The sequence below is a fragment of the Lagenorhynchus albirostris genome, chromosome 2, assembly GCF_949774975.1.
Source record: "Lagenorhynchus albirostris chromosome 2, mLagAlb1.1, whole genome shotgun sequence".
Classification (NCBI taxonomy): Eukaryota; Metazoa; Chordata; class Mammalia; order Artiodactyla; family Delphinidae; genus Lagenorhynchus; species Lagenorhynchus albirostris.
The window spans coordinates 129,462,524-129,488,688 of record NC_083096.1 but is presented as its reverse complement, the minus strand read 5'-3'; the positions used below and the strand labels follow the sequence as shown (position 1 = coordinate 129,488,688).

General features: G+C 40.7%; 1 protein-coding gene across 2 annotated transcripts in view; it reads left to right on the top strand.

The window, feature by feature from the left end:
* Positions 1-26,165, top strand: part of PDE4B (phosphodiesterase 4B) — a 486,031-nt gene that overhangs the window by 321,002 nt on the left and 138,864 nt on the right. For both annotated transcript variants that reach the window (XM_060139825.1, XM_060139827.1), the window contains one exon: positions 23,230-23,424. In XM_060139825.1, coding sequence (XP_059995808.1) covers positions 23,230-23,424 — 195 coding nt within the window. The remainder of the gene's footprint in view (positions 1-23,229; positions 23,425-26,165) is intronic.

Below are 26,165 nucleotides of genomic sequence, written 5' to 3'. Positions count from 1 at the left end.
AATCACATAGGAAATGAATGTAGATAAAGAAAACAGATTTGTGAGCTGAGCCCAGGGACTCTCCCAACATGTAGGGTTTGGGAAGAGATTAAAGACTTAGGGAAGTCAATGAAATAGGATGAAAACCAGGAGAAGATGATATCTTGAAAGTCAAAATAAGAGAAAGATTATGTCAAATGCTCCTGACCCTTTGAGAAAGATGATGTCTGAGAATTGATCATTGGTTTGGGCACTGATAATCTTGACAGAAGGAATTTTGTACAAAGTGCTTTGGACCAAATCTTGATTATTATGTGTTAAGAATTACACAGATGTCGAAGAAATGGAGACAGCCAATAAAGGCAACTTTTTGAAGAGTTTTGCTTTAAAAACAGTGCAAAAAAATGAGAAAATAAGTGGAGGGTCACAAGTGATAATCACAAATTTTTTTTTAGTTCATTCCTTTTTATTGCTAAGTGGTATTCCATTATATAAATATTTTATAATTTGTTTATTCATGAACCTTTACATTTAGGGTGTTTCCAGTTTTTATTATAACAAAGCTGCAATGAATATTCAACATAGACTATCATATCATCTATGAATATAAACAATTTTACTTCTTCCTTTCTAATATAGATACTTTCATAACTTTGTCTTGCCTATTGCACTGAATAGAACCTCTAGTAAAATGCTGAATAGAAGAGATAAGAACAGACATTTCTTTTCTGCTAGTTTTAGTGGGAAATAATTCAGTCTTTCACTCTTAATGGTTTGTATTTCTGTGGTGTCTGTTGTAACTTCTCCTTTTTCATTTCTAATTTTACTGATTTGAGTCCTCTCCCTCTTCATCTTGATGAGTCTGGCTGATGGCTTATCAATTTTGTTTATCTTCTCAAAGAACCAGATTTTACTTTTATTGATCTTTGCTATTGTTTTCTTTGTTTATTTCATTTATTTCTGCTCTGATCTTTATGATTTCTTTCCTTCTGCTAACTTTGGGTTTTGTTTATTCTTCTTCCTCTAGTTCCTTTAGGTATAAGGTTAGATTGTTTATTTGAGAATTTTCTTGTTTCTTGAGGTAGGCTTGTATAGCTATAAACATCCTTCTTAGAACTGCTTTTGCTGCATCCCATAGGTTTTGGATTGTCGTGTTTTCATTGTCATTTGTCTCCAGGTATTTTTTGATTTCCTCTTTGATTTCTTCAGTGATCTCTTGGTTATTTAGTAACGTATTGTCTAGCCTCCATGTGTTTGGGTTTTTTACATTTTTATCCCTGTAATTGTTTTCTAATCTTATAGCATTGTGGTCAGAAAAGATGCTTGATATGATTTCAATTTTCTTAAATTTACTGAGGCTTCATTTTTGACCCAAGATGTGATCTATCCTGGAGAATGTTCCATGTGCACTTGAGAAGAAAGTGTAATCTGCTGTTTTTGGATGGAATGTCCTATAAATAACAATTACATCTATGTGATCTATTGTGTCATTTAAAGCTTGTGTTTCCTTATTTATTTTCATTTTGGATGATCTGTCCATTGGTGTAAGTGAGGTGTTAAAGTCCCCCACTATTATTGTGTTACTGTCGGTTTCCTCTTTTATAGCTGTTAGCAGCTGCCTTATGTAATGAGGTGCTCCTATGTTGGGTGCATATATATTTATAATTGTTATATCTTCTTCTTGGATTGATCCCTTGGTCATTATGTAGTGTTCTTCCTTGTCTCTTGTAACATTCTTTATTTTAAAGTCTATTTTATCTGATATGAGTATTGCTACTCCAGCTTTCTTTTGATTTCCATTTGCATGGTGTATCTATTTCCATCCCCTCACTTTCAGTCTGTATGTGTTGCTCGGTCTAAAGTGGTTCCCTTGTAGACAGCATATATATGGGTCTTGTTTTTGTATCCATTCAGCAAGCTGGTGTCTTTTGGTTGGAACATTTAGTCCATTCACGTTTAAGGTAATTATTGATATGTATGTTCCTATGACCATTTTCTTAATTGTTTTGGGTTTGATTTTATAGGTCCTTTTCTTTTGTTGTGTTTCCCACTTAGAGAAGTTCCTTTAGCTTGTTGTAGAGCTGCTTTGGTGGGACTGAATTCTCTTAGCTTTTTCTTTTTTTGTGGTAGGCGGACCTCTCACTGCTGTGGCCTCTCCCATTGTGGAGCACAGGCTCCGGACGTGCAGGCTCAGCGGCCATGGCTCACGGGCCCAGCCGCTCCACAGCATGTGGGATCCTCCCGGACCGGGGCACGAACCCTTGTCCCCTGCATTGGCAGGTGGACTCTCAACCACTGCGCCACCAGGGAAGCCCTGAATTCTCTTAGCTTTTGGTTGTCTATAAAGCTTTTGATTTCTCCATCGAATCTGAATGAGATCCTTGCTAGGTACAGTAATCCTGGTTGTAGTTTCTTCCCTTTCATCACTTTAAATATGTCCTGCCACTCCCTTCTGGCTTGTAGAGTTTCTGCTGAGAAATCAGCTGTTAACCTTATGGGAGTTCCCTTGTATGTTATTTGTCGTTTTTCCCTTGTTGCTTTCAATAATTTTTCTTTGTCTTTAATTTTTGCCCGTTTGATTACTATGTGTCCAGCGTGTTTCTCCTTGGGTTTATCTTGTATGGGCCTTTCTGCACTACCTGGACTTGGGTGGCTATTTCCTTTCCCATGTTAGGGAAGTTTTCGACTATAATCTCTTCAAATATTTTCTTGCATCCTTTCTCTCTCTCTTCTCCTTCTGGGATGTTGTTGCGTTTAATGTTGTCCCAGAGATCTCTTAGGCTGTCTTCATTTCTTTTCATTCTTTTTTCTTTATTCTGTTCTGCAGCAGTGAATTCTACCATTCTGCCTTCCAGGTCACTTATCCGTTCTTCTGCCTCAGTTATTCTGCTATTGATTCCTTCTAGTGTAGTTTTCATTTCAGTTATTGTATTGTTCATCTGTTTGTTTGTTCTTTAATTCTTCTAGGTCTTTGTTAAACATTTCTTGCATCTTCTTGATCTTTGCCTCCATTCTTTTTTTGAGGTCCTGGATCACCTTCACTATAATTATTCTGAATTCTTTTTCTGGTAGGTTGCCAATCTCCACTTCATTTAGTTGTTTTTCTGGGGTTTTATGTTGTTCCTTCACATGGCACATAGCCCTCTGCCTTTTCATGTTGTCTATCTTTCTGTGAATGTGGTTTTTGTTCCACAGGCTGCAGCATTGTAGTTCTTCTTTCTTCTGCTGTCTGCCCTCTGGTCTATTTTATTATTATCTAATAAAAATTTAGTGCTATAGATTTCCCTTTAAGTACTGCTTTAGCTGCATCCCACAGATTTTCATATGTCTTGTTTTTTGTTGTTGTTCTTAATAAATTTATAATTTTATTAGGAAGATACTGTGGCTATTTTGAGTCAGGCAGATCTGGTTTCAAATTCTAATTTCAAAAAGGTCTACATACTGTTTCCCTTGGACAAGCTCCTTATCCCTTCTTCTTTTTTTTTTTTCTTTTAGCGTCTTTTTAGACTATAATTACTTTATAGTGATGTGTTAGTTTCTGCTTTATAACCAAGTGAATCAGCTATACATATACATATACCCCATATCTCCTCCCTCTTGCATCTCCCTCCCACCCTCCCTATCCCACCCCTCTAGGTGGTCACAAAGGACTGTGCAGATCTCCCTGTGCTATGTGGCTGCTTCCCACTAGCTATCTATTTTACATTGGTAGTGTATATATGTCCATACCACTCTCTCACTTCGTCCCAGCTTACCCTTCCCTCTCCCAATGTCCTCAAGTCCATGCTCTATGTCTCCATCTTTATTCCTGTCCTGCCTCTAGGTTCTTCAGAACCATTTTTTGTTTGTTAGATTCCATATATATGTGATAGCATATTTTTTTTCTCTTTCTGACTTACTTCAACGCTATATGATAGACTCTAGGTCATCCATCTCACTACAAATAACTCAATTCTGTTTCTTTTTGTGGCTGAATTTCATTGTATATATGTGCCACATCTTCTATATCCATTCATCTATTGATGGACACTTAGGTTGCTTCCATGTCCTGGCTATTGTAAATAGTGCCGCAGTGAATATTGTGGTACATGATTCTTTTTGAATTACAGTTTTCTCAGGGTATATGCCCAGTAGTGTGATTGCTGGGTCATATGGTAATTCTATTTTTAGTTTTTTAAGGAACCTCCATGCTGTTCTCCATAGTGGCTGTATCAATTTACATTCCCACCAACAGTGCAAGAGGGTTCCCTTTTCTCCACACCCTCTCCAGCATTTATCGTTTGTAGATTTTTTGATGATAGCCCTTCTGACTGGTGTGGGGTGATACCTCAGTGTAGTTTTGATTTGCATTTCTCTAATGATTAGTGATGTTGAGCATTCCTTCATGTGTTTGTTGACAATCTGTATATCTTCTTTGGAGAAATGTCTATTTAGGTCTTCTGCCCATTTTTGGATTGGGTTGTTTGTTTTTTTGATATTGAGCTTCATGAGCTGCTTGTATATTTTGGAGATTAATCCTTTGTCAGTTGCTTCATTTGCAAATATTTTCTCCTATTCTGAGAGATGTCTTTCATCTTGTTTATGGTTTCCTTTGCTGTGCAAAAGCTTGTAATTTTCATTATGTCCCATTTGTTTATTTTTGTTTTTATTTCCATTGCTGTAGGAGGTGGCTCAAAAAGGATCTTGCTGTGATTTATGTCATACAGCGTTCTGCCTGTGTTTTCCTCTAAAAATTTTATAGTGTCTGGCCTTTCATTTAGGTCTTTACTCCATTTTAAGTTTATTTTTGTGTATGGTGTTAGGGAGTGTTCTAATTTCATTCTTTTACATGTAGCTGTACAGTTTTCTCAGCACCACTTATTGAAGAGGATGTCTTTTCTCCATTGTATATTATTGCCTCCTTTATTAAAAATTAGGTGACCATATATGTGTGGTTTATCTCTGGGCTTTCTATCCTGAACCATTGATCTCTTTTTCTGTTTTTGTGCCACTACCATACTGTCTTGATTACTGTAGACTTGTAGTATAGTCTGAAGAGTGGAAGCCTGATTCCTCCAGCTCCGCTTTTCTTTCTCAAGATTGCTTTGTCTATTGAGGGTGTTTTGTGCTTTCATAAAAACTGTGAATTGTTTTGTTCCAGTTCTATGAGAAATGCCATTGGTAGTTTCATAGAGATTGCATTGAATGTGTACATTGCTTTGGGTAGTATAGTCATTTTCACAATGTTGATTCTATCAATTCAAGAACATGGTATATCTCTCCATCTGTTTGTATCATCTTTAATTTCTTTCATCAATGTCTCATAGTTTTCTGCATACAGGTCTTTTTTCTCCTTAGGTAGGTTTATTCCTAGGTATTTTATTCTTTTTGTTGCAATGGTAAATGGGAGTACTTTCTTGATTTCACTTTTAGATTTTTCATCATTAGTGTTTAGGAATGCCAGAGATTTCTGTGCATTAATTTTGTATCCTGCTACTTTATGAAATTCATTGATTAGTAGATATCTGGTAGTGTCTTTAGGATTCTCCATGTATAGTATCACATCATCTGCAAACAGTGACAGATTTACTTCTTCTTTTCCATTTGGATTCCTTTTATTTCTTTTTCTTCTCTGATTGCTGTCACTAAAACTTCCAAAACTATGATGAATAATAGTGGTGAGAGTGGGCAACCTTGTCTTTTTCCTGTTCTTAAGGGAAATGGTTTCAGTTTTTCACCATTAAGAACGATGGTGGCTGTGGGTTTGTGTCATATGGCCTTTATTATGTTGATGTATGTCCCCTCTATGCCTACTTTCTGGAGGGTTTTTATCATAAATTGGTGTTGAATTTTGTCAAAAGCTTTATCTGCATGTTTTGAGATGATCATATGGTTTTTATCCTTCAGTTTGTTAATATGGTGTATCACATTGATTGATTTGCATATATTGGTGAATCCTTGCATTCCTGGGATAAACCCCACTTGATCATGGTGTATGATCCTTTTAATGTGCTGTTGGATTCTCTTTGCTAGTATTTTGTTGAGGATTTTTGCATCTATGTTCATCAGTGATATTGGCCTATAGTTTTCTTTCTTTGTGATATCTTTGTCTGGTTTTGCTATCAGGGTGATGGTGGCCTCGTAGAATGAGTTTGGGAGTATTCCTCCCTCTGCTGTATTTTGGAAGAGTTTGAGTAAGACAGGTGTTAGCTCGTCTCTAAATGTTTGATAGAATTCGCCTCTGAAGCCATAAGGTCCTGGGCTTTCATTTGTTGGAAGATTTTTAATCACAGTCTCAATTTCAGTGCTTGTGATTGATCTGTTTATATTTTCTATTTCTTCCTGGTTCAGTCTCTGAAGGTTGTGCATTTCTATGAATTTGTCTATTTCTTCCAGGTTGTCCCTTTTATTGGCATTTAGTTGCTTGTAGTAATCGCTCATGATCCTTTGCATTTCTGCAGTGTCAGCTGTTACTTTTTCATTTCTAATTCTATTGATTTTTGTCTTCTCCCTTTTTTTCTTGACTAGTCTGGCTAATGGTTTATCAATTTGTTTATCTTCTCAAAGAACCAGCTTTTAGTTTTATTGATCTTTGCTATTCTTTAATTCATTTCTTTTTCATTTATTTCTGATCTGATCTTTATGATTTCTTTCCTTCTGCTAACTTTGAAGATTTCTTGTTCTTCTTTCTCTAGTTGCTTTAGGTGTAAGTTTAGGTTGTTTATTTGTGATGTTTCTTGTTTCTTGAGGTATGTTTGTATTGCTATAAACTTCCCTCTTAGAACTGCTTTTGCTGCATCCCATTGGTTTTGGGCCATCATGTTTTCATTGTCATTTATTTCTAGGTATTTTTTGATTTCCTGTTTGATTTCTTCAGTACTCTCTTGATTTTTTAAGTAGTGTATTGTTTAGATTCCATGTATTTGTATTTTTTACAGATTTTTCCTTGTAATTGATATCTAGTCTCAAAGTGTTGTGGTCGGAAAAGATACTTGATATAATTTCAATTTTCTTAAATTTACCAAGGCTTGGTTTGTGACCCAAGATATGATCTATCCTGGAGAATGTTCCAGGAGCACTTGAGAAGAAAGTGTATTCTGTTGTTTTTGAATGGAATGTCCTATAAATATCAATTAAGTCCATCTTCTTTAAAGTCTCATTTAAAGCTTGTGTTTCCTTATTTATTTTCATTTTGGATGATCTCTCCTTTGGTGAAAGTGGGGTGTTAAAGTCCCTTAGTATGATTGTGTTACTGTCGATTTCTCCTTTTATGGCTGTTAGCATTTGCATTTTGTATTGACGTGCTCCTATGTTGCGTGCATAACTATTTCAATTATTTTATCTTCTTCTTGGATTAATCCCTTGATCATTATGTAGTGTCCTTCTTTGTCTCTTCTAATAGTCTTTATTTTAAAATCTATTTTGTCTGATATGAGAATTGCTACTCCTGCTTTCTTTTGATTTCCATTTGCATGGAATATCTTTTTCCATCCCCTCACTTTCAGGCTGTATGTGTTCCTAGGTCTGAAGTGGGTCTCTTGTAGGCAGCATATATACAGGTCCTGTTTTTGTATCCATTCAGCCAGTCTGTGTCTTTTGATTGGAGCATTTAATCCATTTACATTTAAGGTAATTATCGACATGTATGTTCCTATTACCATTTTCTTAATTGTTTTGGGTTTTTTATTGTAGGTCTTTTCCTTCTCTTGTGTTTCCTGCCTAGAGAAGTTCCTTTAACATTTGTTGTAAAGCTGGTTTGGTGGTGCTGAATTCTCTTAGCTTTTGCTTGTCTGTAAAGGTTTTAATTTCTCTGTCGAATCTGAATGAGATCCTTGCTGGGTAAAGTAATCGTCATTGTGTTTTTTCCCTTTCATCCCTTTAAATATGTCCTGCCACTTCTTCTGGCTTGCAGAGTTTCTGCTGAAAGGTCAGCTGTTAACCTTAGGGGGATTCTGTTGTATGTTATTTGTTGTTTTTCCCTTGCTGCTTTTAATATTTTTTCTTTGTATTTAATTTTTGATAGTTTGATTAATATGTGTCTTCATGTGTTTCTCCTTGGATTTATCCTGTATGGGGCTCTTGCACTTCCTGGACTTGATTAACTATTTCCTTTCCCATATTTGGGAAGTGTTCAACTATAATCTCTTCAAATATTTTCTCAGTCCCTTGCTTTTTTTCTTCTTCTTATGGGACTCCTCTAATTCGAGTGTTGGTGCATTTAATGTTGTCCCAGAATTCTCTGAGACTGTCCTCAATTCTTTTCATTCTTTTTTCTTTATTCTGCTCTGCAGTAATTATTTCCAGTATTTTATCTTCCAGGTCACTTATCCGTTTTTCTGCCTTAGTTATTCTGCTATTGATTCCTTCTAGAGAATTTTAAATTACATTTGTTGTGTTGTTCATCATTGTTTGCTCTTTAGTTCTTCTAGGTCCTTGTTAAACGTTTCTTGTATTTTCTCCATTCTATTTCCAAGATTTTGGATCATCTTTACTATCATTACTCTGAATTCTTTTTCAGGTAGACTGCCTATTTCCTCTTCATTTGTTTGGTCTGGTGAGTTTTTACCTTGCTCCTTCATCTGCTCTGTGTTTCTCTGTCTTCTCATTTTGTTTAACTTACTGTGTTTGGAGTCTCCTTTTTGCAGGCTGTAGGTTCATAGTACCTGTTGTTTTGGTGTCTGCCCCAGTGGGTAAGGTTGTTTCAGTGGGTTGTGTATGCTTCCTGGTGGAGGAGACTAGTGCCTGTGTTCTGGTGGATGAGTCTGGATCTTGTCTTTCTGGTGGGCAGGTCTGCATCCGGTGGTGTGTTTTGGTGTATCTGTGACCTTATTATCATTTCAGGCAGCCTCTTTGCTAATGGGTGTGGTTGTGTTCCTGTGTTGCTAGTTGTTTGGCACAGGGTGTATAGCACTGTAGCTTGCTGGTCGTTGAATGGAGCCGTATCTTTGCCTTGAGAGGGGGATCTCTGGGAGAGCTTTCGCCCTTTGATGTTACGTGGAGCTGGGAGGTCTCTGGTGGACCAATGTCCTGAACTCAGATATCTCACCTCAGAGCCCAGGCCTGACACCCAGCCAGAGCACCAAGACCCTGTCAGCCACAAGGCTCAGAAGAATAGGGAGAAAGAAAAATAAAGAAAGAAAAGAAGGAAGGAAGGAAAGAAGGAAAGAAGGAAGGAAAGAAAGAATAAAATAAAGTTATTAAAATAGAAAATAAATAATTATTAAAAATAAAAAAATTAAAAAGTAATAAAAAAGGAAAAAAAAGAAATAAAAAGAATGAAGGAAGGGAGCAACCAAACGAGAAAACAGATCCACCAATGATAACAAGCACTATAAACCATAGTTAAAAAAAAAAATGGACAGACAGAATCCTAGATCAAATGGTAAAAGCAAAGCTATACAGACAAAATCACACAAAGAAGCATACACATACACACTTACAAAAAGGGAAAAAGGAAAAAAATATACATATATTATTGCTACCAATGTCCACCGCCTCATTTTGGGGATGATTTGTTGTCTATTCACGTATTCCACAGATGCAGGGTACATCAAGTTGATTGTGGAGATTTAATCCACGGCTCCTGAGGCTGCTGGGAGAGATTTCCCTTTCTCTTCTTTGTTCGCACAGCTCCTGGAGTTCAGCTTTGGATTTGGCCCCACCTCTGCGTGTAGGTCACCTGAGGGTGTCTTTTCATCGCTCGAACAGGACAGGGTTAAAGTAGCATCTGATTAGGGGGCTCTGGCTCACTTAGTCCAGTGGGGGATGGGTACAGAATGTGGGGTGAGCCTGGAGGGGCAGAGGCCAGCGTGATGTTGCAACAGGCTGAGGCATGCCGTGTGTTCTCCCGGGGAAGTTGTCCCTGAATCATGGGACCTTGGCCATGGTGGGCTGCACAGGCTCCCAAGAGGGGAGGTGTGGATAGTGACCTGTGCTTGCACACAGGCTTCTTGATGGCTGCAGCTGCATCCTTAGCATTTCTTGCCTGTCTCTGGGGTCCACACTGATAGCCGTGGCTCGCTCCCCTCTCTGGAGCTCGTTTAGGTGGTACTCTGAACCCCTTCTGCTCGTGCACCCCAAAACAATGGTCTGTTGCCTCTTAGGCAGTTCCAGACTTTTTCCCGGACTCCCTCACAGCTAGCTGTGGTGCACTAGCCCCCTTCAGGCTGTGTTCACACAGCCAACCCCAGTCCTCTCCCTGGGATCTGACCTCCGAAGCCAGAGCCTCAGCTCCCAGCCCCCACCCGCCCTGGTGGGTGAGCAGACAAGCCTCTCAGGCTGGTGAGCTCTGGTTGGCACCAATCCTCTGTGCGGGAATCTCTCCACTTTGCCCTCTGCACCCCTGTTGCTGTGCTCTCTCTCCGTGCTCTGAAGCTTCCCCCCTGCCACCCACTGTCTCTGCCAGTGAAGAGGCTTCCTAATGTGTGGAAACTTTTCCTCCTTTATAGCTCCCTCCCAATGGTGCAGGTCCCGTCCCTATTCTTTTTTTTTTTTTTTTTGCGGTACGTGGGCCTCTCACTGTTGTGGCCTCTCCCGCTGCGGAGCACAGGCTCCGGACGTGCAGGCTCAGTGGCCATGGCTCATGGGCCTTGCCGCTCCGCAGCATGTGGGATCTTCCCGGACCGGGGCACGAACCCGTGTCCCCTGCATCGGCAGGCAGACTCTCAACCACTGCACCACCAGGGAAGCCCCCGTCCCTATTCTTTTGTCTCTGCTTTTTTTTTTTTTTTTTCTTTTGCCCTACCCAGGTACGTGGGGAATTTCTTGCCTTTTGGGAAGTCTGAGGTCTTCTGCCAGTGTTCAGTAGGTGTTCTGTAGGAGTTGTTCCACATGTAGATGTATTTCTGATGTATTTGTGGGGAGGAAGGTGATCTCCACGTCTTACTCTTCAGCCATCTTGAAAGTCTCCTTGCTCCTTATCCTGATATGTCATGTTTTTATATTTATTCAGTTAAAAATACTTTCTATTTCTCTTTTGATTTTATCTTTAATTCATGAGTTATTTAGAATGTTTAGTTTCAAATATATGAAACTTTACTAGAGATCTTTCTGTTATGATTTCTAATTTAATTTCACTCTGAGCAGAAAATATACTTTGTATGACTCGGATTTTTAAAAACCTATTGAGACTTGTTTTATGGCCTAGAATATTATCTATCTTGGCAGCATATAGTTGGGTCATGCCTTTTAATTGTCTGCCTTTTAATTGTAGTATTAAGACCATTTACATTTAAGGAGACTGTTAAGGTGGTCAGCTTTAAAGCTGCTATGTTGCTATTTGTTTTCTATTTTTCCTATCTCTTCATTATGTGCTTTTTTCTCTTTTTCTGCTCTGTTTTGGGTAATTAAGTGTTTTGTGCTTCCATTTGATTTCCTTAGGTATAGCTCTACATTTTTTTTTAATTTAATGGTTACTTTAGGGATTCTAGTGTAAGTTTTAGCTTACCACGATCTATCTTCAAGCAGTACATATAGTATAATATCTTTTCCACAATATATTTCCATTTCTCCCTTCTTTGCCTTTGTGCATTTATTGTTATATGTCTTACTTCTACATGTGTTATAAACATCACAATACATTGTTATTATTTTTGCTTTTCAGTCAGTTATATTTTTCAGATATTTTAGTAAGAAGCAAAATATTTTTCATTTCATTGTGTAGATTCAGATTTCCATCTGGTATTATGTTTCTTCTGCCTAAAGGATTTCCTTGCTGCTGTACAAAATGGAAAATGATGATGCATGAGCAAGTAAAGTAACATAGTCTATGAATAGGGGGAAAGGGTAGGGTTCAGAACAGAAGACTTCAGATATAATCATGGAGATTTATTGATAATAACAAGAGGAGAGACTGAGCAGATATTTACTGATGTGAGTGAGTTGGTTGAATTTGTTAATGGTTCCAATCCAACTGGGTTTAAATCCAAGATCCACCATCCAATAGCTGAGTGATCTTCAGCAAAATTTTTACACCCTTTGAACTTCAGTTTTCACATCCATAGAATCAAGTTAACATCTTCCCCACAGAGTGATATAGCAATGAAATGAGTTAATGTCCACCAAGCACATAACATGTGGCCCAGCTCACAGTGAGTGCTCTATACCTATGAGGAAAAAAAATGTGTCACTTTTCTTAGCTTTACTGCCTAAGTCAAGGAGAAAAGATTCTGTGACCTCATTTTTCTACCTCTACTTTCTCTTACCTTCCTCCTCTCACCCCCCCACCTTCCTTTCTAAAAGAACATATTTAAAACTCAAATACCAGGCTGTCTGCAGGTGCAGTGTTCAAGACTGATAACATTTGGAGGCCAGATGTTAACTGATGTAAACACTATTAAGTGCTCTGTAGACCAGAGGCTGAGGCAATGATTTCCAATTTTACGATTATTATTTAAGTTAATAGCAAACCATACTGCCACTCCTTCCACCCCCTGACTCCACCAAAAGGGAGGTATATAGCCTATTCATTCTCAAGAGAATATAATTTTTTGAAATACAAAGTTCTTGAAACATTAAGTAATGCCATTTCACAAACTTAGGACTGGAAATGCAGCCTCAGTGCAGACCTCATCACCTACATGAAGCTCTCTCTGAAAGGTCAACAACTTTTGAAATTTGATCTCAAAACTAGTCTCATTTTCTGAAATAAGCCCAGAGTAATAATCACAAAAAATGCTTCAAACCTCTAACAAGTTTTTATGCCAACTGATGTTTTAAATTTGAGCTTCCTAAGGGTTATTGTGGGTGCTATGCCAATGACAGGAAATCAATAAGTGAGTCCTTCTCCTAATGAAGAAGAGTTGCTTTTAAAATAGCAATTAAGTTGGATCTTTATGAATCAGTAAGTTGATTGTTGGTGTTTAATATACTCACACACTCATTCATTTATTCACTAATCCATTGAATAGACATTGGTCCAGGACTAGCAATATGTGCCAAGCACATTGCCAGGCACTAGTTAATACATTGGTAAACACAACAAATGATCCTCATGGAGCTTGGCGTTTTATGCAAGAGGAAGAAATTACAAAAATAATGAACATAAAAATAGATGTAGCAAAAAGCTGTAATAGTACTGTGATGTAAAAGGGCCCTACTTAAACAATGGGTTGGGGAAGGAATTTTTATGAGGTGACTTAATCCGAGGCTTAAAGAACGAGAAGAAGGCAGCCATACAAAGAGTAGAGGAGATAATAAGCAGAGAGCAGCATTTATTCATTCATTCAACAAATATTTATTCAGCACTTTCTATAAGCCAGGAACTGTTCTAAGCAAAGAAAATATACCAGTGGAAAAAAAACACACATGCAAAATTGCTGAGGTGGGAAGGGAGTTGGCATGCTTCTGAAACAAAAAGGAAGCCCTTGAGGATGAATCATACTGAGCAAAGGGGAGTGTGGCACAAGATGAGGTTGCAGGGGTGGCAGGGGCAATACTATGTAGGGACTTTATGCTAAATGCAATGACATGATTTGCTGTGTGTGTTAAGAGATTGCTCTTGCTGTTATGTGGAGAAGGGTTTGGAGGATGGAGCGGGGGTGGAAGCAAGGAGGTTCATAGGGTGGCTATGCTAGTTCAAGTGAGATTTTAATGCCCTGAAACAGTGATGGCAGCAGAGATAGAGTGTACAGTTTTGATGTAGGAGGGAAAGGACTTTCTGGCCAACTGAAAAAGAAGAAGGGGGGTTGAGGAAGGATGTAAAATCATGGATGATTCAACTGAATAGATGGTGGCTTAATTTACCACAATGAGGGAGACTGGGTAAGTGGATGGAGGTTGGTGGGGGTTACTAGAGGAGGTTTGGGCTAAAGATTAAAATAAATTCAAGTTTCCTGGCCCAAGTTTTAAACAATTAAATCAATACAAAAGGGAAATTCAGTGTGTTATGGGGTTAACATGTCCCCCATCACTGGAGTATATACAAACATGCTAAATGACCATTTATCTACAATATTTTAACTATAGATTTCAAGCAGAATTCTGAAACAGATTTCCAGATGGTATGTGAGAACTTATAAAAGAAAGAAACAATTTCTTGAAACCATCATTCGTTGAGTAAGAAACGGTTTTCCTAGATTGATCTCATTTCTCTCAAAGGTAGTTTCACTTGCCTCTCAGCCACTGGAAGCTGGTACCATATATTTTAATAAATATTTTATTTAATTATTAGAGTTTATTATTGGCAGGGCTACCAAACTTATAAATGAGAGTATTTTTATTTTGTTAAGAAACCATTTGAATATATTTTATGATAACCTTTTAGGGAAATTGTAGAGAGTAGGCTGAAAAGTATTGAGCTAGTAGGATAATTTGTACATCCAAAGTGCAATTTTGTCATTGGGTTCCTTCCAATCTCTATTTCCATACCCTTTTAAGCCAAAGAATTTTGTCAAATGATATTTAGGTTTGAATGTGGTGCCTTCTATTAAGCTAGTGATTTAATTTTCCTCTTCCCTGCCCGCCCCCCCCTTTCTGAGTTGAGTTAGGTGCTCCATTGTCTCATACAGCTATCTCTGCACTGATATCTATCTATTGATATGAATCACTGTCCTATAGGAAGTGACCTTTACTGTTAAGAGTTGTCCTAGCTCTTAGAAGGTTTTAGTGGATGAAAGTGTGAGAGTGGGTATATGAAATTTCAGCCATAATTATAAAACATAGAGAAACACACACTTTATAACATTCCTATTTCTGAAAATTATTTTTTACCTGGAAATAGATGGGCAGAACAATTTGTAGACAGGTTAGAAATAATAATGTTCTTATAATTATGAGGTAGAATTGTTTACATTTGGTCCTGTTTTCCTTGTGCATCAAATTACATAACATAGGAAAAACACAGTGTGAAGTTATTAAAGGATCATTAAAATATGCTCCTAAGCATTTGAAACAACGATTTTTTTAAATGACCCTCATTTTATAATCCCAGTAGAAAAATTAGGTATTGATATTACTTATTTGTTTATGCATTTCCTTAGTGAAATGTTAACACCCTGAGAAAAGATCTCAAACAACAAATAAAAGAACTTTCAACATAGAGTCCTCAGCTAAAGGAACATCAAGAGGAATATTCATGGCATTTCCATCCACCATCAACATCAAGAGATGAGGATGATCATTGCCAGATAGGATCATTTGCCTTCTTCTTGGGCTTGATGCCCTATGGAAGGTATTCCAGCCATTCTTTGCAGGTGGTATTTGGTATTTGGTAGCAACCCCCTGGTTCTTCTTTATGGAGCTGGCTTTTAGAGGTGATCACAGTAGAGGGCAGGAGATGACTCCATGTCTCCACACCACTTACACTCCATTTTGTTGGAGAAGTCTGTGCTGTCTGTGGTGGGCATCAAATAGGAGCTAGAATAAGGTTCCTGGTCTCGAACCATTTATTCCTTCATTTTTTTTTATTCATCAGACATTTGCTAAGTACCTCTGATAGGCAGGACCCTTAGCAATGGGATAAATAATATGAAAAAGAGGTTCTGTGTCTTTGAGGAACACAGCCCTTTGGGGGCAAACTAGAACACTTACTTACAATTATTCTGGACAAGTGTTATGGTAGAGATATATCAATAGATAGATATCAGTGCAGAGATAGCTGTATGAGACAATGGAACACCTAACTCAACTCAGAAAGGGGCGGGGCGGGCAGGGAAGAGGAAAATTAAATCACTAGCTTAATAGAAGGCACCACATTCAAACCCAAATATCATTTGACACAATTCTTTGGCTTAAAAGTGTATGGAAATAGAGATTGGAAGAAACCCAATGACAAAATTTACTACTACCTCTATCAGGTCTCAACTCAAATGACAGCATCTGAGGAAGATGGGTGGTGCACCCGGTGTAAAGCAATAGACAGTCTACGAGGCTGTGTAGAGTGGGCCTGCTGACCACCCAACCTAGAAACATTCTTCTCCGAACCTGTTTCTACCATACCATTATGCTTTATCTTCCCCATAGCATTTATCACTTTCTGAAATCATCTCACTTGATTTATTTATTGTCCATCTCTCCCCACAAGGACCTTATCTGTCTTATACATTGCTGAATTCTCAGGCCTAGAACAGTGCCTTGTTTCATAATGGATGCTAATAAATATTTGTTCAGTGAATGAGTTACCATTAACAATGTTAAAACCACATTGAACCACACTTGAGAACTGATCTTCTATTTCTAAAATCTCGTAACATGTTCAATCTCAGAGGCATCTCAAAGATCTTCTAGTGATTCATTTCTTCATTCATTTCACTGGGGAAAGACTAAGGCTTGGGGGCCAGAATATGGGGAGTGCCTGTTTCGCGGCAGTTACTTCTTCACAGAGCGGGAGCTGGAAGCCAGGGCGCCAGAATCTCAGGGCTCTTCGGGATTACTCTGCTCCCTCTGGTTAAACTTCTCTGGGGGGAAAGCATCTTCGGATTATTGCAGTGGATGTAATTTTCAAAGCCCCTAGGAAAAAAGGAAAGCAGTGGGAAGATGCTTCTGGAATTCAGATGAGCTGAACATCATAGCTCTCCTTCCTATTCTACGGGAGGGAAGTCAACACTTTGGAACTGGATTCTTAGGGCAAAACTGCGATATTCTGCCATAACTGTGGCCAGAGGAGGTCTGCCTGCTTTCAGCTGGGACATGGGCTCTACATCATGCTGACTATGATTTTACACAGTTAAGTCCTTCATTAGAAATTAGGACTGGCTGCAGCCTGCAGCCATTTATTATACAAAGGTGGGTCACTGTCATTGTGGGTAAAAATGAATGCCCCTGTGCAGCTGCCTCATCTATAGGGACCAGGTTGCACATTGAGCTGATGGCCAATGTAAGTATATAAGTGAATGGTTATTTTTATCCAAGTGGTAAGAAAGCATTTGATGATGTTAGTTTCTGAGTATAATTGAGGGAAATAGTTTCCAACAGAATTTTAAAGAAACAGCATTTTTTCACAAATATACCACCGCCCAAACACACACACATACACACACACTGCACACCCATACACCTTATGATAGACAAAAAAGTTCTCCAAAACTCGTGGGATGGAGTTCCTGGCATACTGAAGGGAGGATGGAGAAAGAGGACCCTATTGACTCCATTTGGGGACTCCTCTGAGATCTGCCAGAGGTTTTAATCCAAATAAAAATGGCTTTTTGTCAGATAAGAGATATAAACTGGTGAGATTCTCACATTCATTCAATAAATATTTGTTGGATGCCTTCTGGTGTGAAACTCAGTTCTGGGCCCTGGGAATACAAAATGAATAAGGCTTAGTCCCTGCTTCAAGGTCACAGTCTACTGGAGTGAGAGAGATAATGTAAACAGAGACATACAATCCAGCTGGTAGGTTCTGGGATCAAAAAGAGTCTGTGAGGCCATGGAGAAGAGGGCCCTGGGCACAGATTGCAGGATGAAATTAAAAGAGGTCACACTTGAGAATTTTTCAAATGAAGTTTCACACTTTGGAGGCTTCTGTTTCCTCCTTTTGAAATGAGGGGAAGAGAATCAGCCCAGAGTTGTGAGAATTCGACAACATATTACCTAGAGAAAGAATGAGTTGTCAAAGAAAAGTCTCCTCTGATTCAGAAATGAGTGATTCCTAGGCTGTTGCTTCATAACTCTTTGTTACATAAATTGGGGTATGTGCAGGTAATTGGGGATCAGGAAACAACCACTCTGGGGACAATTGCAGGCAATTCTGCAACCACCTGGCTTAGCTTGAATTCTTGGAAATAGAGCTTCTCTTCGTTTAATAAAAGGTTTCATGTACACCTTGTGATTCTGTTCTTTATCCCTGACTTTTCCTGCCAGGCTTATGAATAAGGCTTCAGTCCTATTTCTCCCTCGGAGACTGGCAAGCGGCCCTACCTGCTCCAGCTGGAGGCTGGGCAGTGGAGGCTGGGGAAGCTGTAGATGTCTTCTGCCGCCTGCTGGCTCCCTCTTAGCACCAGTGCAGGGCTGGCTTTGCATGGATTCCTAGGCAATGGAGTCCACCAGGAGAGAAAGTGGGGCAGAGAATGTTCCTGCTTTTATTAAAAAGAAAGAGACGAGAAGATGGCAGACAGAAGCTGGTATAGGAGGGCTTTTCCCATCATGGGGGTTTGTGTAAAGACATCACCATCTCAAACATCTAAGCCAGTGATTTTTGTATATAAGTTTGTTTTGTTCAGGGAGAACACAGCTGTGCTTTTTATTTATTTATTTGTTTGTTTGTTTATTTACTTACTTTGCGGTACGCGGGCCTCTCACTGTTGTGGCCTCTCCCGTTGCGGAGCGCAGGCTCCGGACGCGCAGGCTCAGCGGCCATGGCTCACGGGCCCAGCCGCTCCGCGGCATGTGGGATCTTCCCGGACCGGGGCATGAACCCGCATCCCCTGCATCGGCAGGCAGACTCTCAACCACTGCGCCACCAGGGAAGCCTTATTTTTATTTTTAGATCATTGTCTCACAAAGCTTATCAAATAAGTTAATGCCGCATCTGTATAGATTCATTTGAAGGAAACAGAAGAAACCCCTGCCAGTGGGAATTGAGATGAGGGTAAGGAGGCAGGAAGAGGGAAGGGACAGGAGAAACATTTCATAGTAAACTGACTTTCATTGGTTCAGCTGACATTTTTTGATAGACCTACTATTTACAAGGCTCCAATCCAGTTGCCTGGGATACAAAAGTGAGTAATATTGGGTCCCTTCTCTTTAGGAGATAAGAATCTATCGGGGAGCAGCTAAATAAGTGGATAATTAAGTAAATGGAAAATTAAATAGCGATTACAAGTACTGTGATCAGGTACTGCTGTAAAGGAGTCTAGGAGAACACAGAAGAGGAGTACGTATCTAAATCGAACTGGTAGCTGCAATGTTAGAAAATATTTACTGGAGAAGGTGGCACGAGCTGAATTTGAAGTAGTGATCGATTAGAGACAGTGGGGAGAAGGGCGTTCCAGCTACGGGGAGCACCACCTCTCACACACAGCATCACCCACTACCACCGCTGCCTCAAGAAGCTGAGACCTCTAGAATCAAAGCGGGAGAAAGTTGTTAAAATATTAGGTCTTAGACAACAAGCAATTGACTCAGTCCAGGGCGATCTGCTGAGGCAGGCAGAATCACAGGGGACAGCAGCATACAGAATCCTGGATGTCAGAGAGCAGGACTTGGGGGTGGGGGGAGTGTCTCTGATCCTAGAAAAAAGGCCACTTTCAATACTGTTTCAGTCCCTATGCTGGCTGTGGGCAGGTCCCATCAACTATTCAGAAACTTGTGCATGACATCCTCTCAGTCTATCTGAAACTTCTCAGTGACGTCATCCGAATGTTGAAGTAACTGTAAGCTCAAAGGTATCACTTAAAATGTTATTTAAAATTAGAAATTCAGTGACCCACAATAGGGAAAATGCCTGAGGAAGTTCGGCACAAATTCTGGATGAACCATTAAGTTCCATGGGCATGGAAAATGATAATTCTGAAAATTGCACACTATGAGAAAAAAAATCACGATTCAAGCCTGCAGGAAAAATATTAACACTCAGAAAGAAAATACTAACCTGCTAATATTTTTTCTCTATTGTTTATATTTTATATAACATTTTTATTTACTTTTATAATAGTATTTTTTAATATAAAGAAGCCTAAAAGTGAAAAATGAGTCCTGATTAAGGCAGGGCCAAAAATTACTCTAAATAAATAATGACCCCATTTGTATGTTCGCTTCCGATATTTCAGATTCTGTTTTTTCCCTAATTGTATTTCAGTTTATGCGGCATGTTCGTTCTGCTTGTTAAGGCTGTCCTCCGTCTTCCCCTTGCCCACACCCCTCTTCCCACCCTGGATCTGTGGGACGTATTGTGATGTCTGCCCACTAATTTTGCTGTGACTGGAGCTGGTGTCTGGTTGGTGATTCATGTTTGTTCCTAAGTTGTACATCTGTGTTGGTTGCTTTGAAACAGTGCCCCAGGGAATATGAAAGGCCATTTGTCTCCCTGAAACTGCTTCTTTGCCCCAGAGAATTCTTCCTTGGCTTTTTCTGAATTCCCGCAAGCTCTTCTATGAGTTTAGGCAGGGTAAAGAAGAAAGAAAAAAGAAAAAGAAGAAAACAAAGGAAAGCAACATGGAGGGAGTTTTAGTGTCCGGGCCTAGTCCCTGCTTACCTGGCAGGACTAAACCTCCTGGTACTCCTGCTAACACTGGGGGCAGATGCTTTGTGACATCTACATAAAGGGTAATACTTGTGGACTTACTTTCTGCCCACTAGGAATGCCTGCAGCAGGAAAGAGGGCAGAGTGAGCCTTGGTGGAAACCCTCAGTGGAAAATGTTCTGAGAGCTTGGTAGGCATACCCACTTGGCACCTCTTCTAAGATTTTAGCACAGATATACACAGCAGTGGCATTCATAATATGTAATGACTGGTACCACATGGGCACAGACCACCATGCTGAAGCTAGAGGCCCCCTGCTGTTCCAGTCATCAGCAGATCCTGGACGGTCTGGGGCAGTGACTGGCTGCCAACTGTTACAAAAGCATTTCAGGGACTCTCCTGGCTGTCCAGTGGTTAAGACTTTTCCTTCCAGTGCAGGGGGTGCAGGTTCAATCCCTGGTTGGAAAGCTGAGATCCCACATGCCTCGGGGTTAAAAAACCAAAACATAGGGCTTCCCTGGTGGCGCAGTGGTTGAGAGTCCGCCTGCCGATGCAGAGGACACGGGTTCGTGCCCCGGTCCGGGAGGATCCCACATGCCGCGGAGCGGCTGGGCCTGTGAGCCATGGCCGCTGGGCCTGCGCGTCCGGAGCCTGTGCTCCGCGATGGGAGAGGCCACGGCAGTGAGAAGCCCACGTACCGCAAAAAAATAAATAAAACAGAAGTAATAGTGTAACAAATTCAATAAAGACTTTAAAAATGGTCCACATCAAAAAAAAAAAGTATTTCAATGTTTTAATAGCCATAAAGGCTGTACAGATAGATACCAAATGAATTACAACATGATTACTCATGAAATTTCAAAGCTTATTTATGCCCACTCTTTTTTTTTTTTTTTTTTTTTTTTTTTTTTTTGCGGTTCGCGGGCCTCTCACTGTTGTGGCTTCTCCCGTTGCGGAGACGCGCAGGCTCAGCGGGCATGGCTCACGGGCCCAGCCGCTCTGCGGCATGTGGGATCTTCCCGGACCGGGGCACGAACCCCTGTCCCCCACATCGGCAGGCGGACTCTCAACCACTGTGCCACCAGGGAAGCCCTATGCCCACTCTTAAGCTTTATGTAGTCCCATCTTTACCTTTTAAGAGCCTTCCCTCTTTGTCCTTAAAAAGAGTTCAGAGCCAGCATCAAGTCCTAGTTCTACAAGCTCTGGGTGGCACAAAGGAGTCCTTATCCACAAAGGAGCTCTTTTATTTTGCTCAGCAACTAGTACAGATCTCACCCAAGGAAACTGTGCAAGTCAGCTTACGTTATATTTTCACTTGCTGCAATGTATTTGCCTTACAACATAGCTCTACCTCCAGGCAGGCTGGCAAACAGGCTGAAATGTGTGAGTGATTGCCCACCTGCCTGCTTGCCTGCAGTCTCTGAAAGACAGTCCCATCCCAGACCGTGAGCCTGCTGTGAAAATCCATCTGCAGTACCGTGAAAGCCCAAATACATACATTGGGTTGTTGTGGCTCTTCCTTGTTCTCTTAACTGGAGGTTCTCACTTGCTGCTTCTTATCAGACACCTGGAGTTTGTGGGTTGGCTAAAAGCAGCTTCTCGGAATGGTCTCCAGGGAAGGATTATGACCCTGAATTCTTTCATTTCTTCTTTCCCTGTTTCAGTGAAACCTACAGCCTCTGGGTAATTTACTGCCTCCCCTGTCTTCATCCAAGGTAACAGCCAAGGTTGCTCATAATCCGATTGACTCTCTACATACCAAACACACGTTTCGCTTCAATATAGAGACTGAGGGGAAACTGCACTCAGTGATCCAGTGAGCCGTTCTGGAGTTCTGTGATTACTGAAGTCTGAGGTTGTCGAAGCCTGAATTGGAAGACTTGGGTCTTGCAATTCTTACTGTACAGTTACTAGCCTGTGATTTTGAGCTGGTGTTTAAAATCTCTCTAAGCCTCATTTTCCTCAAATGTAGACTGAGATCACAGGGTCGTGATAAGGGTTGTAAATGGAATGATAGATCAGAAAGCAATTTATAAACTAAAAAAGTATACGCAAAATCCACCCCAAGAGAGAAGGCTATAAGAACTAGTGAACGAAAAGAACCACAAATGTAGAAATAAATTATGGCAGCTGGATGAGTATAAAGGAAGCCCACTGCTGTGGTCCAGCTTGGAAAAGAGAGCATCCTTAGCCCCGTACCTTCTCCAACACCTTTCTGCAGAGCTTTAGTCAGAGAGCAGTGAGTGGTCTAGAGAAATACTAGGCAAGAGGGTTACTGTCAATCTGAGGCTAAGGGAGGTTGTGCATGCAGGAAAAATGCATAGGGGTTGGTGGAGAGCATGGGAAGGACACAGTGCCTAAAGTAACACCAGGACCAGGAGAGAGAAAACAACAGCCAAAATATCTACTGCTCCCACCTGTGTGTTCATTGATCAGAGCTTGTTCAAATAATTCTGGACTTGAGGGTACCTTTCCAGAGTGAGGTAGACTGACCAGAAATCTCAATGGCACTCCTCTGCCAGAGTCAGTAGCTGTATCCTCCTCCAGAGAGAAAGCGCTGCAACCCTGGAGGGCTATTCGGCATTACTAGATTAATTAAGTCATTGTGTGTGCTTAAACTTGGATATGAATATTAAGTGTCAGACTGGGCCTCCGGTTTAATCAGCTAGTGCATGTTTTCAGGATAGCACTTTGTTCCTGAAACATTCAGAAATGTGCACATTGTATCGTTAATGAGACTGTGATATTTATTTATGGCAGGAAGAAGCCTCCCAGCTAAGAAGACTCATTCAAGTGATAGTTGAGTGTCTGGCACTTAGAGCTGTGTTAGATGCTATATCTGGAGTCGCTTATTATCAACAGTTTATTTTATGAATTTGTCAATGTTGCTCATGCCGCTGAAAGGCCATGGGACTTTGCTCCCAGGGTCAAATCCTGGCTCCAGTCTCTGCGGATGACTGAACTTCTGTGGGACTGTTCCGTTTGTATAAAATGAGAATGACTGCAACTCAGAGCTATTTGGAGCCTTAAAACTTTCCATGAAGTGTGAGGTGCTATGTAAAGTGCCTGGCACGCATGGATTCTCCATGTATGTATGTCAGATGCCCTTCTCTATGTTTCTCATGTGACCACTTTTCTTCTTTCTCTTTAAGCTTTGATGTGGAAAATGGCCCTTCCCCAGGTCGGAGCCCGCTGGATCCCCAGGCCAGCTCTTCCTCTGGGCTGGTGCTTCATGCCACCTTTCCCGGGCACAGCCAGCGCAGAGAGTCCTTTCTCTACAGATCAGACAGTGACTATGACTTGTCACCAAAGGCGATGTCGAGAAACTCGTCACTTCCAAGCGAGCAGTAAGTACGAGCTGTCTGGCTCCCAGTTTCCCAGTTTCACTTACCTCAACTTTAACCCCATCACATCAGAGCAGCAGCACTGCTCCCCTTTAACCCACAGGGAAGAGGGAGGAGAAAAATGAACAGAGCAGAGGTGACAACAATGACCACCTTAAGGATATCAATGCTCTCTTGCATGAGAAATATGTAGCCGGGGTTCCCAAGAGTGTTTAAAACCTCAGGCAACTGTGTTTGATTTACTTCGGTTATTGACACTTAAAAAATATTATTATTATTTGGCTTCATTTCCTGAACTGCTGAATTGTTTATGGCATGAGAACCTTAACACTGTTTGCAAACCACACTCAAACTTTCCAAGGCATGCGCAGTTTGCATGAGGCTACAGCAGAGAAGGAAAATGGTGGTTGGTGACACACATCCTGTCTGAGTGGCCTTTGCTGGGCGACATTTAATAAGCTGTCATCTAGTCACGTGTCTGTGTCCCTTCTCTGGAACCTTAACACAATGCCCACTTGTTGCCTGGCTCCTGGGTGAGACAGAACATACTCCACCACCCTATTAAGCATGGCTGATGTTTCTGTTTTGCTGCTATTAATTGGAGATCTCTAATTTTTATTTAAAGAACAACGAGCGGATTGTGTTACTTGTTTAATAAGTTTCTGAAACCAAATAAAATTGGATGCTGGAATTCATGCCTTAAAAGGTCTCTAGGCACATGTACAATTGTATTTAACATCATATGTTATAAAAATATCAGTAGCTCTCTAAAGTCTCCAGCCTGGAAAATTCCACTGGGCTCTCTTCTGCTGTTGGAAAGGCAGCTAAAAAGGGTCACTCTCTTGTGAAAGGGACAGGGGGCATTTTAAAGCTACCAATAAAAAGTATTCCCCAGGGGGATTCCCTGGTGGCGCAGTGGTTGAGAGTCCGCCTGCCGATGCAGGGGACACGGGTTCGTGCCCCGGTCCGGGAAGATCTCACATGCCGCGGAGCGGCTGGGCCTGTGAGCCATGGCCGCTGAGCCTGCGCGTCCGGAGCCTGTGCTCCGCAACGGGAGAGGCCACAACAGTGAGAGGCCCGCGTAACCGCAAAAAAAAAAAAAAAGTATTCCCCAGGGCATTTCCGCCAACTAATTTTAACAGAGGCACCCATGCCCTAAAATATTTCAATCATTGGGTGGACCAAAATTCATTTATTCACTCATTTGGCAAAAATTTACTGAAGTTCTCCTATGTGCCATGCAGTGTGCCAGGCTTTGGGCATAAAAGGTGAGCAGAACAGTGGGAAAAAATCACAGATGCTTTAAAAACAGACATTATTCTCTAAAAGTTTGCATACTCTCAGGGAGGTTACAGTTAAATAAGAAAGATAAGAGGAACACTGTTACTGTGTGTAAGGAAACATTTAGTGAGTGCTTACTATAGGGCCCTGTTCATTTACATACGTTATCTCTTTTAATCTTTACAAAAGTCTCGTCAGGTAGGCACCATTATTATCTCCACTCTATAGATGATGAACCGAAGACTGAGAAATGAGAAACCTTCCCCTCCCCCATGATTCTATGCCATGCTATATACCTTGATGTAGCTAAGAAAGACCATAGGCAAAACTTTGGGACTTTATTTACCTATGTTCTTCAAACTGCAAAGTAGAACCTCTCCTATCAGGTAGAAAACATGAGTGGAGTAGAGGTAACCTCTTTGCTGTAGATCATGTAGAACCAAGGAAGTTTCTGACCAAGGTTTGGATGGGGGCTTTGACAGTGAACATCCCTGGAATTCTCTCTTCCACCAAAACAAACAGCTTTCTAGACTCCCCCGAGGGAGAGCATAGGAGATGTGTTGAGCTGAAGTAATTAGAGCTTCATTCACATAGTGCTTCACTGGTGAAAGACTAGCTTTGGAAGGCAGCTAATGCCTCCTCCCAGCCCCCAGACTCCTGACAAACAGCCTGATGCATCTCAGCGTCACTCAGAGGCTTCCCAGCAGGTTCTAACCAAATTTCAGATTAAACTCCAGTGATTCCTTACTTAGGACAAAAAGGTTATAGAAATTTTGAACATGAAGAGACTTTCAAGACCACAGTCCAACTCAGTCTATAGCTGTAGAAACAGACATCTAGTTCTGAACGACTCTGCGTTCAGGTCCCTAATACTAATGGTTACCCTCTTTTCAATTTTACCAACCAGGAAAAATTCTCCCCTAACTTTAGAACCTACATAGAGTTGCCAACTTTAGATTTAGGCAAGTAAGGATTATATATGTAAGTTAACTAGTATCATTCTCCCTTAAAAAAAAAAAAGAGCGAGTACCTTCAAGATGGTGGAGGAGTAGGATGTGGAGATCACCTTGCTCCCCACAAATACATCAAAAATACATCTACATGTGGAACAACTCCTACAGAACACCTACCGAAGGCTGGCAGAAGACCTCACACTTCCCAAAAGGGTCTGGGTTCTCTGGGACATTGGACCAGAGACCTGGACATTGGACCACCAGAGACCTCCAGGCCCCACATAACATCAATTGGAGAAAGCTCTCGCAGGGTCTGCCATCTCAATGCTAAGATGCATCGCAACTCATAAAACAGCAAGCTCCAGTGCTGGATACCCCATACCAAACAACTAGCAAGACAGGAACACAACCCCACCCATTATCAGAGAGGCTACCTAAAATCATAAAAGGGGCACAAACACCCCAAAACACACCACCGGACTTGGTCCTGCACAGCAGAAAGATAAGATC